Source organism: Syngnathus typhle, linkage group LG11 (assembly GCF_033458585.1).
Source record: "Syngnathus typhle isolate RoL2023-S1 ecotype Sweden linkage group LG11, RoL_Styp_1.0, whole genome shotgun sequence".
Lineage (NCBI taxonomy): Eukaryota > Metazoa > Chordata > Actinopteri > Syngnathiformes > Syngnathidae > Syngnathus > Syngnathus typhle.
The window spans coordinates 5,008,656-5,024,293 of NC_083748.1; the positions used below are offsets into that span (position 1 = coordinate 5,008,656).

The window sequence follows — 15,638 nt, forward strand, 5'->3', positions numbered from 1 at the left end:
TGTTCGAGATTGCTATGTGAATAAACAACACCAGTATCATCAGCAAATAAGATGGTTGACAGAAGGTGAGAAGTTCTACAGACTGTTAACAAAATCAGGTATCTTAGATTTTGGAGGTTTATAAATGCACCCTATAACTGTTCGATTAGACTCAATAAATACTGCTTCTCCACTCAGCTCAAAACATTGTTCAAGATCAGGTCTTTCTTTATATTCCAACTTACTAGTGAAACACCTCCTCCATTCTTGTCTTCTCTGCATCTGTGGACATTACTGTAATTGTCCAAGGCATACTAATCAGAATGATCTTTTCGTAGCCAAGTTTCAGAGATGCCAATAACCGAAAAAGGAAAGTTGAGGTTAGAGAGAGTTAGAGCAAGATGGTCAATGTTTTTGGGAAGACTACGGGCATTTACATGCAGAAGACATACACTGGAATTATGGAATGGATCGCTGGCTGTTCTAAATTCATCATCAAGTAAATATTTGCATTGTTGGCATTTCATTTGATATTTGAATTTTCTTTTTTACAGCAGCTCCAAAAGTTCTGAAGTTATTATTCAGGTAGCATAGCATAGAGTCAGCCAGCAGTGAACATTCTTACCATGAAGGGGCCTTACTAGGTGATGTTTGAGGAATTTCGTGTCAATGAATCATCGGGACGTGCCGACTTGTGTGGCCAATCTGGCGATTGTTTAATTTTGCAGTGTGCTGGAAACAGGTGGCAGCACCACAGGTTGTCTTGAGTAGCGTCGCTTCTGTCGGAGAAACGCTGGCCCGGGTCCTGTCTGGCTGCCTCTGCCATCTGTTTGGACGCCCTCCAGTGGCACTTAGACGGTCTAAGAGGTCAACGTACACAGTCGATGATCTAACCGGCCATCGGTCTTCTTCTTCACTTAATTACATCCCGGTTTTATCTTTGCCTCCCCTCACGTAGCTCAGCTGTCTGTTTGAGTCTATCTTAGATTTTGTGCGTGACTCATTTACTGGCTGTGGTCCCTTCTCAAGGTTTCTCATTTTCCCCCGGTAGGGGTGTTTAAGTTTTTCCTTGCCCTTTTGGGAGCTTAAGACCAGGGGATGCTTTGAGAATAATTGTCAATTTCTGTCTATGTGAAGCCCTTTGAGACTGCTTGTGATTTAGGGCTATACAAATAAACTTGACTTGACTTGGCTGGAGTAGCCCCAGTGATGCTCAGTGACATAATCTGTGATTTGTAAAACTAAATTCCCGTATAAGAAATTATGGAAATTCACTTGTTGCATGGATTGAACATTAGCCATCATAATATTATGTAAAATTCGGGTAAAGTCATGCAAGTGATTTTACAAATGACATTTCTACTAAATATAGGTTGTAGTTTCTCCGTGCATCTTTTTTTTTTTAATTTATCAGTATAACACGAGTCAATTCTGATTAGAAAATACAAATGCTTGAGCTCTAGCGATGTTACAATCTTGAAGGATTTTCACCACTTTCTTCTTTAACTGTACTTTGGAGTCTCCAGTGAAACGGTACCGTGATCTTTTGTTATTGAAATACAGCTCAGTTTCCCTAACTTGAAGTTCACCGGGGACATAATAATGAGGTCTCAAACCCTTCTGAACATTTTTTGAAACGGCGGCACACGTCAATTTTGTGAAGGGAATATGCATTGAAATTCAGTTCTTGCAATACCCAATGTTTGATTCTGTTGCATCACCCTGAATGCACCTTGACACTTCTCCCACACACCCGGCGAGTATTTTGGGGCGTTTTGAAACAAGTCTTTTTGGAATGCAATTGTTTCCTTTCAATGAAACAAAACCATCAAAATGTTTGTTTAAACTTCTATGTTCCGATGAGCCGGAGTTATGGTGGCTGTCTGAGGATTATGGTTTGTGCTGTGAATAATAAAGATGAACTTTATTTGGGCTAATCAGAGACACTTTAAAACATGGCATGGGCCTGCTGACTCCATTTCATGGGGAACTAAACCCAAAATGTCCAAATGTTTTTTGCCATTGCCAAAAATAAACTTTCACGCTTTGCAGTCTTCCCCCATAGCTTCAGGTACGATATTGAACAACACCGTCCTTCCTGGGCTGGTTTCTCTTGAATAAAGCATGCGCGACACATTGACTATCCCCAATGGTGAGACCTTTTCAAAGCAGCTCATCAGCATTTAGCAGATCTAGCTTTCCACGGCAGGATGATTTCTTGCTGCCGCTGCTGACACTTTGTTTTGCCGCCCTGTGGTCAGGCCTGATATTTGCCTAGTCAGACCATCGATCAGGCTTTCTTCTGTGCCTTGGCCCTCAAGTGGTGAGCTTCATCACAGATGCGGCAACATCTTGAGATTTGATTGGTGCGCGGTTGCCGGCCGGGCTTTCGGACCTGTAGTGAGGACTGGAATGGGATGATAATATTGCTGACATTTACGCAGATCTAAAGGTTTGAGAAGGACAGACTATGGAACATTTGTTTGCTTGAGGGCACTAAAGTTGATTGCCACCACTGAGCCTCTGTGCTGAATATAAAGCAAGTTTACCTTTGTTCCTCGATCATGTGCTTATTTTTAGCAAGCCGCACACATGGCAACATGCTCATGAACCTTCACAAAATGCTGCCTCTTGCAATTTTCTGTTAGTCTTGCCACTATGGTGGACCAGAGTAGTGCAAACCACGGCACATCTGCTTGTCCTCGGGGCTTATGAAACATCCCGACATTTGGCTATGATGTAAATTCGGAAAGGTCAAGAGAAGGTCACGGGGTTTTGTCCTCTGGACAAAGATGTGAGCCCTATGTGAGTGTATTTTGAAACATTTTTAAAGCAATACACTAAAATTAATTTTCCAGCGTGTGTATGTAGGAAAAGTGTCAAGCTGATTTTCTGAAAAAACGGTTTAAGTTATTATGAATCAAAAAATGACATTTTTGACCGATTTAAAACGAACAAATCCGCATTCCTGCCGTCAGGTATTGCCGTAATTTCCTCAAGTTTCATATTTTTACGTCAAGAAACGAGCGTTCACTCTTTTATAGCGAGTGTTGCATCACGTGCCTGCGAGCGAATGTTTCCCATCGGAGACTCTACAGAGTTTGCCCGTTCAAACATGACTTTTATCTCCAGGCGTCTAGGATTCTACTGTTGGTGTTAAATGTCACATTTGCATTTGATTGATCCGATTCAAACTTAGCCTGTCGCTCTGAATTAAGATCATGTTGTATGTGGCGTATGATTGCAATTTAAGAGGGTTTATTATTTTTACTCAAGTCAAATATGTTTTTAAAAGCGCTTTTAAAAGATGCTATCGTACATTAGATTTCGGTTTTTACTGTGTGGGGCTAGGGATTTTGTGAATAGCATTTGAAAAGGCAATTTTCAAACATTGAAATATAGGTGCTGGTGATAGGTGAAGGGGTCTGGGACTTTGGGGGGGAGGGGGGTACTTTAAGAAAATGGTTAGATAAAAAGGAGGCTTTAAGGAATTAACTGCTTTATTCAGGTCACTGACTTTCAGCCTGTCCTTTTTCATATTGTCATGGCTGAACACATCACTGAAGTGAAAATTGCTGCTTGAGTGACATTGTTCGTTCTGGCGTTGTCACTCATTATGTCTTCAGAATTGACTTATGCACCTTTAGGGCTTTTGGATGAAATGTAGACCATAAGGAATCAAAGATAGTCTCATCTCTTGGATGAGAAAAACTACAGAATGTGTCTACTTTGTATTTGCATTTCTACATGTACATAAAGAGAATATCAACCTCCAAATATTGTAGTAACGGATTGCAATTCGGAAGGATGATTTGGGTTACTCAAGTCAGCACTGTAGAGGATTGTGACATTTTACTAAATAGTGCTTCTAATCTTATATTAATACAGTGGATGACCATCCAAGTCACTATGAATCAAAGTCTGCTTTATTGTCAATTTCTTCACATGCCAAGAGACACAAAAAAATCGAAATAACGTTCCCACTATCCCACGGTGACAAGACATAGTACACAATATACATACAAGTAAACAACACAAAAAAATAAGAACAATGAATAAATAGGAGTGATGAATAAATAATAAATAAACAAATAACAATAAATAAGAAGCAAGTGTGCATACAGCAGACAGTCAGAATATAGCGCAAAAGTACAGGACGCTACGCAGAAGGGGGGAGAGAGTTCAGGATTCTAACAGCCTGGAGAATGAAGCTGTTGGTGAGTCTGGTGGTGCGGGAGCGCAGGCTCCTGTACCTCTTCCCAGAGGGCAGAAGATCGAACAAAGAGTGAGCGGGGTGACTCACATCACTCACAATCGTGGTCGCCTTGCGGGTGAGTTGGGAGGTGTAAATGTCCTTCAGGGAGGGGAGTGAAGCACTAATAATCTTACCAGCCAATCTAATATCTAAACTAATATCCAATCTAAGCTATAGTATGTGATAACACGCTTTCTTCATTTAGTTTAATACCTGGATTATACATTTACTTGTCTTTCTAGGAAAACAACTGTCAAGTCATAATGTACGGTAAAGGCTAAGTGTATAGGCATGTTTTACCAAGGGAGATCCGAATTATCTTGTTTTAGAGCCCTAAAAATACACTGCAGTGTTTCATTTATTTATCCAAGGGTGTGTGACGCACTCACTGTAGGATCCCAAGCAGATGTAGTCCCCCCGGGCGAGGGACCTGAAAGAGAAAACACTTGCACATCCTCTTCCTCTTGTTGACCGTCTAATGGTCAGCAGGTCCCTCAGGATCTGCTGCAGATCGGCTGTAAATAAGCAACGTTTAATTCTAAGTCTTGCACAAAAAAAGAATCTGGGTTACAAAAAAAAATGTTATTTTTTGCACCATGACAAATTTGTTCATTACAACTGAAGCGATAGATTGAAAAATGATACACTTGTACACAGCAGAGATGGATATTCTCACGTGTCTCTTTTGGCCTGGGTGATTTCTCATATGCAGTTTAACACTTTTCACACTTTAGAAGATGACAATCTGTTCCAATACTGTAAATCCTATGTGTGAATAATAAATGGCCTTCCCTTGACCCTGATCGTCTTTACCGCCTTTAAGTGCTTGCACTGGTCCCAGTGGTCCTGATTCTGCAGTGTATGGAGAAAATACAACAAAAATCAATAGCGGACTATCCACAATCCCCTGCCCAATTATACAAGCATACAATGCGGTGTGTGTGTGTGTGTGTGTGTCAGGAATTGTGACTGTAGGTCTTATTATTTGGCCTTTGCCCCTTTGTCTTAAGCCTCCACTGGTATAGGTGGCATAGAAACGGATTAGGCCTTCACAGATGATGATGATGATGGTAAGAAATCATTGTCACTGTTTTTATTTCCAAACAGTTGAATTCAGAGGATCAACAAGAAGTTCTAAATGAAGTATTTTTAGCTCAGCCTTTCACAGGTCTTCAATATACAGTTTTTTAACTACACCTGTGTCAAAATCACTTTTTCTGCGGTATAAAATGATAATACCAAGACAGTTTCTTGCAAGTCTTTTTCTGCCATTAATGTGGCATATTAGCTGAACAATTAAAAAAAGAACTCTTCAAGAGGGAATGTAGGGTAAATATAAACAGCTGTAATAATTTTGTTGCACAAGTGTACACACCCTCATATAGCTTTACTGTTGTGTCCAGAATTGAAGGTCAGCACAGCCTGCAGCCTTTTTTTTTCTATCAGAAGAATATTTTATACTCAAATAAGGAGTTATTTAGAGCTTTTCATAATTCCCTCGACCTTGGCCAAGGTTTTTGGTTCAGGTAAAAAAAAAAAAAAAAAGCCCACCACCATGCTTAATCGTACTATGATCTTCTTTTGATGATGAATAGTGTTTGGTACTATTAAACTATTTTTTAGATTTAGGTCTTAATTTTTAATCTGCAAAAACCTGGACATTTGAATAGTGGTGAGTAGACTTTGTAGCTAATATAAATTTTCACAGTTTCCTCTAAATATAAAAAGCGAGAAAAAGATTTGATCTAACAAAAAAAAAAAGTTTCCTGCTTGATGTTCATATTTTCCATTGATCACCACTGTGTTCCAAAAATGATTCAAAACACATGAAATATGACGTTGAACTGGGTGCCACGTTCTGTCAGGACAACAAACAAGGGCACTCTAATTTATTTTTGGTTCATCGCACCAAAACCTTAGCGTTTCTATTAATACACCCCTGCTCAGTCACGTTCATCAGCTGCTGAAAATAGTCAAACGTAATCTTTACCAAAGCTATTTTTATTAAAAGTCAAATTATAAAGCTGGTTTTGTTATTGAAGGAACCCCATCAAGTTGAAATGCATAAAATGCTAAATAAATCTGCAACTAATAATGAAAGAGCACTGAAATAATGCATGTATCTAAAATGAAAACAACTTGACTGCTTTACAAAGCAGACTCGCTCGCAATGCAAACATTTTTTAGTTTGCAAATGGCTCTCAAAGCTCTCAGCCTGAACTTTAAAAGTAAAAACGATTGCCGCATTTGCAGACGACAAAGGGATTGATTGGTGACGATTTAAGTCTTTTAACAGAATTCGGTCTTCTCTTAAATATTACTACTTGTCAGTTGATTTGAACTCCGAAGCGCCGCTTCCATTTGTGTTGCGTCAAATCCTCTGACCTTCCATTATTTAGAAGAAAAGAAATAACCAATGAAAATGGGACCCGGTGCATTAATGCATTCTTTTTATTTTAGATTTGACAATTTCTGATGGCTTGTGTTAGTCAGGTAGCGCATCCGTATGCATTATGCAACACATGATGTGGATACACAAGCCTCTGGGGGGGAGTGGATTGATAATTGACGTTGAAAATCAGTGAAATGGATGTTGCTGCATATGGTAGAGCGAGGCATGTCACCGCTGAGACAGATGGTGATAACGACGATGGGATGGAAAATAATTCAGATGTAAGACTATTTTGTGTGCACGATTGTGTGTTTGTGAGTCCCACTCTTGAATAAGCTTACTGTCTCCACTTTATTCAAAGTGGACTATCTGAAAGGATCATTTTTTTTCCCTCTCAGTTTCTGTCAAGAAGCTGTAGAAAAATATCAAATGTTGAATGTCTTGAAAAGGCATGCAAAATTATTGATGCCTCCAAATACTTCTGCTGAAGAACTGACGATGGCAGGGAAGCCCATACTTGAGATTTGAACAAAAGTGCAACAATAAAGGGTTGTCATTATCATATTTTTGACTAAATAGAAGAATAAATTCATGTTAACACATAATTAAACATAATTTAAGCAATTTTGTTACTTCAAAACGGTGTGCCAAACTGGTTGCCCTTCATAGTAGAAATTGCACAACAGCTAGCTCTTAATTTCAAAAATGTTCATGCCTCCGAGTTTGGATTACAATATTTCCATTCCAAGTTTTTTTTGCATAACGTGATCAAATTTTAATAGTAAGCACTAAAGTTAACTAATGAACAATAAAAACTGAATTTTGTAAATATTCATACACAACTATAGAAAACCAAAACAATTTAGTGGTCATCAATAAATGTTAGTTAATGTTAAATGTTAATAAAGAAAAATTGTGTGTTTTGCGAGATTTCCGACCACATTCTCATTAGAGCATGTTGACCTTCAAATCTTCTTTCATATGTTATCTAGCTGCACCCTGTCAGAAGTTTAATTTACGTCAAAAGTATGGAAATAACAAAAATGCGGCATATGAAAGGTTAATGAGCAGTCAGACGTCAAGTGGTGTCCGTTATGTGAGCCTCTGCTTGATTGACGCCAATATTGTTATATTATAGACATGTCTGCTCTTGTGTACAGGTGTTATCTAGAAACTCATTCCAACACCTTCTGTGTTGGATTAACAGTTTGGATGCTCACACTTCAGAAACAGATCTTGTTTCGAGAAACCTGCCACAGATAGCATTAATTGTGCCTTGGAGGAGTGTGATGACATGCAATGGTTTAGAAGAAAAAAAAAATTGTCGACTTGGATTGTTTGTAATATTATTGTAATATTGTTCCAGGACAGAAAACTTTGTGCATATCCTTTCCTCGAGATCTACAGTGAGGATCTGATCCAATTCATGGTTCCGCTGGCTCGACAGGAAAACTTCTACGTTCCGGAAGCCCATCTAGCGGAAATGCTTGCTTGGGAACAAGAAGAATGCGACTCGGAAATTTCAGGTATTTCCAGTCACACTTGAATGTGTTTTTCCACGGTGCATGAAGACAAATATACATTCTTTTCTCTGTGAAACATGACAAATATTACATTCCGTCGTGCTAGATGACCTTTTGGACATTGTTTACACGACTATTTTGCTTATGAAGAGCGCAGCGCAGTGTGTATGTGTGTGTGTGAGAGTTGCACCTTTTTAGGTGTTAATGAAAAGACCAAACACAGCATCCGCCGATGAACGTGTTGTGCCACTCACCCTGGTGCTGTCAACAGCAAGACGGGATGGCATCTGGAAAAGTTGCTTTCACTGTAAAAGATGCGGCAGTCTTTTAACGTTATTCCACTTGCCACTAATTTATCCTCGTGAGATTTACTGTATTTCTTTCTTAGGGAGTGTTTACCACAGTGGCTGCTTGTATGAAGCCCATCCTATTATGCAATGTGCAAAAGATGCCTGTGTGGTGGGAACAGCACAATCTTTATTACAGTTTAGGTATATAAAATAAAATAAAATAAAATAAAATAAAATAAAATAAAATAAAATAAAATAAAATAAAATAAAATAAAATAAAATAAAATAAAATAAAATAAAATAAAATAAAATAAAATAAAATAAAATAAAATTAAATTAAATTAAATTAAATTAAATTAAATTAAATTAAATTAAATTAAATTAAATTAAATTAAAAAAAGATAAAAAATAGAAATGATAATTATAATAATAATAATCTATTTTTCAGTCACAGTTTGAATTTTTTATGCCTGGCAAATTGACCTTTTATGACGAATACATGTTGCTGGACATAAAAGACCAAGAACAAGCAATTACATTCTTTCAAGATTTGCTTATTGTTTCAGAACTCTTAAATCATGGTCAGTTACAAAATGAACCACTTGAGGTGTATTCAAAGCTGCACATTTACATCATTTCTGCACTAGATGTTGCCCGTTAGTGTTCCGCCCTCACAAAATCACAGTTCTTCATGTCTGATGTGCGCTGAGTGGATGTGACGTTTGGGCCCCACGACTCGGGATAATAATGTGACAGGTAGTCGTGCTCCTGTCACGGTGTGATCTACTCAGTCGAGTCACGCACTGGAAACTTGGCCGGTCCATTGACCCGTCCAACCTGCCTACACTCTGCCCCCCTCCACATGCCAATTCTGTCTCGGGGGCCAATCAAGCCTCTCGTATTTTTAGACAGCACCTTACGAATCGTCTTGACTACGCATCTCAGATACAGTTGGAAAAAAAATGCCTTCAGAAAATACTGAATTTCCACACTCAAAAATATGAAGCATTCTTGCACTTTAGTCCTCACTCAAAAATAAGTATTTTCCTCACAGAGCGGTGGCAAAAGGTTACGCAAAATGTTCGTTCATACTGTTTGTTTATATTCCTCATTGAGTCGTCCGCTAATGACAGGCTTGCTGCTTAGTTGGACATATTGATTTGAGAAAAGTGTTGTGAGAACACTCACTGTTACACAAAAGGCCAAAAAGGGCAGCAGACTAGTACACGCAGGTATAAAATTGATCCTATTAACCTGCAAAGGGCAAATTGAAAATCTGAAAAGATAACAAGGTTGTATTGATAAAATAAACTTCTCTTGAAAGGAAAGAAGATATTTGGTGAAGTAGAAAGTCTCGATGTGTAAAAAAAAAAAATGCAAATATTGACCTTCCTCGTTATGCCAAGAGTCAATAGGAAATGTCACAGTGAAAGGAATAATATTGCCTCGGAATGCATATTTTCAGTTGTGGACAATTTATGAAAAGTTTTGTTATTTTGGTGATTGTCTTGTTTGGAAAAAGTTCAACACCCCCACAGCCACCTCGTGCTCTCTATTTCTCGAGAACTCCCCGTATCCAGTATTAGCATATTTGCCACTGGTCACCCAGGCCACATCTAATATGGTGCCGCACACCATTTTCTTGGAGATTACAATCGAAGGCGGGGTCAGGGGGTTGTGATGAGGCGAGCATCTATTATCAGCCCAGAGTTAGAAGAAAATGCTCAAAGGCAGTAAATATTTGCTTGACTCTTTGGATTATTATAACTTTTCTAACATTACAAATTGTGATATTAACTGACTTTTCCCCCCCAAATATTACTTTTTAAATTAATGCGAGTAATATTGATTAAAATTATTCGTTAGATTTTATCTGGTCATTTCACTAAAATTCTCACTTTATTCCCTGAATATGATGACTTTCATAAAATTGCAACTCGCAAACTATCAGTTTTAATCTCATATTGTGTTTCTATTCAATGTGATGCTAATATTTTGATTGTTTTTATGTTAAAATGTGAATTGACTATTGACAGCTTGTTATTTTCACCAGCTCGAGTTCCTCTATTTTAATAAGACATAAAGGGGGAAAAAGAGATTTGAGTCGAGAATGCACTTTATTATTCTTGTACTCAGCCAATAAAATACAGTTGTCATCTAACCAGAAGTTATATTTACAGCTGCACGAACAAGTGTGCAATGGTACATAACTGCAATCAATGTTTTTAATATAGGTGCAATGCAGCTCAAATTGGAGCCGGCAGATTTGGTCTGAATCTCTCCGATTATTTGGGAAGCCCTGCTTTCCTCGTGCTTGTTTACAGAAGTGCTCTCACCATCTGTCCCATCTCCTCCTCTTCTTTTTGATGGCCGCTTTCTAGGTGCAGACTCAAACAGCGAATACAGCTCAAGGAGTGGGATTCTTTTGTCAGACAGCCGAAAGACATCACCGGCCGTGTCCTCGGCCCGCTCTGAATCCGTCCAGGACCGCGAGAACGCAAATCGCGGAGGGGAAACTTCCAGGGAGCGATCCCTCAAGGAGGTGGACTTGGAACGAAATGAGCAGGAAGGAGAGCAGTTTAAGAAAGGCTCGAGCCAGGTGAGCCTTGATCCCGTCCCACAGTTTTTGGGTGTTGTTAGTGGCGAGGAGTAAAAGTTGACTGAGCAGATTTTAAAATTCATACAGCAGAACCTTTGTTGTGTCAAAGGTTCCTCTGAAAATAAACACAACAAAGTTTGTTTGAGTCTCAGGACATGCTGAACTTTTTTACTTTTTTGATGACCCTCAGTCACAAGCCCACTCTTCTGCCGGAGGCACAAATATTGAATAAATATGTATAATTTGTTTTTTTTTAAATTATATTTTGATATTATTTTGGCCGCTTCTCACCTTGCACTATGCATCCTGCAAATAGAATCTCCCTAGCCATTTTTTCTGTGCTGCTTTTTGTGTAGCAAAATAAGTTTTACTTGAGTGATTTCCACACAGCCAAGCAAGTATTAGGGTCAACTAGTCATTATTTTTCTTCTTTTGTAGGAACATTAGTGAGGTCAGAGGTCATTGACACGGATCCAAGAGAGGAGCCTACTTGGCTAATGAGCTCTGTTGCAATGTTTGTCAGAAGAGATGTTCCACTTCAAACTCTTCAAACTTTATTGATGTTGCTTTCTGCGCTGGTGCACATAAAAAAGAGCCTTTTCCAAGTTGTTCCTTCAAAGTTGGAAGCATATACTTGCCCCTTAAGACATTGATAAGTTGAATAATTCAAATTTAGGAGGAACTGAGGGATCCAGTCCTATTTAAGTCGAACTGTGTTTGTGTATATGGAGTGTTATATATGGCTGTCATTTATAATGGCCACTGTTTATTTTAAGTTTTTTACTCATGCACAGACATGCAGATTCACACAAAACTCTTAGTACTGTGTATAGTATTTGAATACTTTTAATGGTTTTAATAAAAGAATTTTAGAAATATTGTGACTGGATTATTTGACTTTAAAGGCATGCCAATGTTTCCAAACCTTTATTGAGCCATGGCTTCATTGGATTATAATACCGAACCAAAAAAAAAAAAAAGGCAATACTGAAATGATCTGGCCTCAATTTATTAAGTGTGAAATCTCACACAAAGCAGCACAATGGCGATTTGTTGTTGTTGTTTTTTTTAAATTCAATGCTGATTCCAAAATTTGAATGAAAATGGCATAACCGATTAATTGGCTTATTATTCAAATAAAAATATATTATAAATGAGATGAACTTATTTACCAAAATATCCAAAGTATCAATAACTGATCTTAGAGCATAAATGGCATCAAATATGTTGTATTTCAAAATCAAGCTGCATATCTCTAGTACACGCTTTGTCATGGCGCTTAAGGTGTTCCTTGACCCAAAAAGTTTGCCAACCCCTGAGGCAGGTCATTGATTAAATGATTCTTATTTGTACAATTATCACCGTGTCACCTCTTGCGATTATCCGCGCTCCTAAATTGACACAGCACTTCCCTGCTCTGTTTAGTCATCCACTTCTAATCTAATAATTTCTTTGCTTTCACCCACTATCTCTTTCCCCACTCGTTTTCTTTTCTCTTTGCGGAATAAACACGGACGGCGGCAGCAGTCTGCAAGACCCACCCGATGACCCGCAGCCAGTCAAGTATGTGCAGTCATATCCATAGCCTTCATCTCTGAACAAACAAGAGATCACAGCAAGCTTTTCACAGCAAGCCGCTCGGCTGTGAGTGTGCAGGCGGGGCGCACACTCGTCATCAAGTCAAAGGCGCACCGGGAACGTTGATTTGGAGTCAATCTCCTTTGAGCGTTTGGCTATCACGAATGTTCATTTAGGACTCTTCGCCTGGATGAAAATGAGAACAATGGCTTTTGAATCCAAGTCTCTCCTCACATTTTCACCACTTGATGGAAGTGTGAGTCACTCTGCAACAGTTCCACAGCTGCCCCTGTGGGCTGAGTTAAAGCCTTCTGCAGGATATAACAATTCATTCTTTGCACTTATTACACAACTCAGTCAGAATTAATGGGGTAACATTTTAGCAAAGCCTTTAATAGATAAAATGTGGCAGATCCCCCCCCCTCGCCCGCCCCACCGTGGTTAGTCAGACTCTCACATGCAGTCCATTCTTTTGAGAGCAATTAAAATAATCCCCATTTTATCATTCCACTTTTGTGCGTAACTAAACAATCCTAGTTTTTCTTTTAAGATCTGCTTCTGCATTTCTGCTTCCAGCAGATAAAGTAGCCACAGACTCTGTGGCCAATTGAAATCCGAGCATCTCTCCAGGGACAAACGTGGTCCGAAAGGTACTGACCCGAGGGCACAAACCACAAATCTCTCTGCATTGATGGTTTACTGAGCACAATTTGCATTCTAACGCCGCAAAGGAGGTGACAGTCAGAAACTACTCAGCCGCACCGTAACAGTGTTCCATAAGTCAATGAAACAATAAGGCCAGTAAAATAATAAAACATTTATTTAATTTGGAATGGTGGCAAGTAATGAATTCCAAGTACTTTGTTATTCTTTTCAATCAGATTTTTCAAGTATCCATGCATGGCATTATTTAAGAGCTACAAGAATGATTGGTGGCAAGATTCTGCCTTTTTACAAATGAGTGTATTTTTTTTCCATTTGTTATTGTTAGCAATAAGGAGGTTGTTTAGCATTTAGCACAATTGACCACTTTGGTCAAGAAGTCAAATTAGAGGGGTAAAAAACAGGCAGCACCGATTCTTGAATATATTTGAAATTGGATATGCCTCTGGGACACGAAAAGAATGCTGGGTGTTTATCTGCTAAATTTTCTCCAAATAAGACGATCTATAGTCGCTTGATACATTATAAATCTAAATGCTAAAGGGCTTTTTGTTCCCCCAAGGATTAACCTGATGGATGAGATTCACGGATGTAAGAGAAGCCCTGAGGTGTATAATTACATCCAGCAGATGGACCTCAGCCCTGCCTTGTTTACTGTGCACACACACACACACACAGATGTAGTGCTGAAAAAACTTCAACTTCCCTCAATCTCTGAGACTTTAGACGAGTGCCTTCACACTCCATATATGAGTAATGAGCAAAAAGAATGAGGTTGACAGGACAGGGGAAATAAAAAGACTGTGATAGGAACAAGACGCCTCTTATTCAACACGCTGAAGATTGGGCCGACCCATAGCTGGTGAGAGACGAGTCCACACTTGGGTGAAGGTCAATGCTGAAAATGTAAAAATGACCTTGTTCCAAGCTTAACTTTGAAGGTTGCCTTAAAATGGAATGAGGCTCAAGAAGAGCAGAGTGAGGTTTTTAATTCGTTCGATTTGAGATAGGAGTGTTTTGAGGTACAAGCGTGAATGAGGAATGAGTTAAACTCTTATCTCAAGGCAACAGAAACACAATAAATGCAAAATTGCCTGTGTTTATTTAATCATAATAATATTTTAAATTGGATTATTTCTTATGGATTAACTGGTTGTTGTTGTTTTTTGCACTTTAACATTTTTTTTTTCTTAGTTTAGAAAGCTTGGTAGTAATTTGACCCTGGGTGAAATGAAGTGAAGCAAAGTAGGAGCAGATGATCATATTTACATTTATGACTGTATTGCTAGACTTAATGCTTGGGTGAAGAGGGCAAATAAACTCATTAACAGCAGCGGCAAAGTTATCGGCACCAATGAAGAGAACACATTGCAACATCCACTCAATAGCAGAGAAGTAGACGTGGCTATCATTTGCATAAAATTCATCGAAAATGGCGGACTCATTTTGCCAGATGTCAGTTTTAATAATTGGTCTTTTCACCCGCGATTTCAATAGCCAACTTTTTTTCTTCAGTCCTTGCACAAATGTTTCAATAACCAACTTGTTTTCTTGTAAGAAATGTTAAGCAGAATTTTTCAAGCATTCTTCTTAAATTTTATTTCGAGCATCAATTCTCCAAATCTGGCTGATTGAAACAATTTGACATTAAAAACAAAAATAAATCCTTTCCTCATCATGCACTAAATGAGCAACTGTGCAAGGTTAAAATTAATTGACTCGTTAATCGAGCGGATGTCCTCGCATCGAGTAATGATCAGACGGCACTCTTGATGAATTCTTTTATCTTTAGCAAGTGACCCAAGAAATGAAATAAAATAAATGAGATGTAGCATTCAACTTAACCATAATTACAATAATTACCACTTTTTTTACATTAAAAATTAATTTTACTTAGAGCTGTGTACTAAACATAACAGATTCAAAAACGTAATCATCAATGTGATTCATTTAAGACAACCAAATGAAAAAAGAAAACAGAATATACATCCTCATTTCCATTTTTTAATATTCTAACAAAACTGTATTTGCATGGCAGTCTCACATTCCGAGCTATTTTTTTGTTTTTGTTTTTAATATACAGTTACAATCTACAATTTTCTCGCCACTTATGAAATCAACCGAATGTGATCGTTTGTCGCTGGAAAAAAGCCCAGGTAGATTCATTGCCAGACCCTTATACAATTTCCAACTTATTTCTCATTGGAATACATTGCCTGCCGTAGCTGTCTAGCTAATATCTCTTGAATTTTTAATAATTACATACAACTCAACACGGCCACATCCTTACTGCAGGATAGCGGTGCTTTGTTTCACCCTCCCTGTTATTTCCCGTGACATCAATTGGCATGTTCCTATC

At 38.3% G+C, this 15,638-nt stretch overlaps 1 protein-coding gene across 2 annotated transcripts in view; it reads left to right on the forward strand.

Moving 5' to 3' along the window:
• LOC133162501 (testis-expressed protein 264) overlaps positions 1-11,883 on the forward strand; it is a 44,658-nt gene extending 32,775 nt beyond the window's left edge. Inside the window, exons 3-5 of one of the 2 annotated variants that reach the window (XM_061291715.1) lie at positions 7,993-8,152; positions 10,821-11,038; positions 11,477-11,882. In XM_061291715.1, coding sequence (XP_061147699.1) covers positions 7,993-8,152; positions 10,821-11,038; positions 11,477-11,485 — 387 coding nt within the window. In that variant the 3' untranslated portion in view covers positions 11,486-11,882. Of the gene's footprint in view, positions 1-7,992; positions 8,153-10,820 lie in introns of both variants that reach the window. The other variant, XM_061291714.1, reaches the window with a different exon arrangement.
• Positions 11,884-15,638: the final 3,755 nt, after the last annotated feature.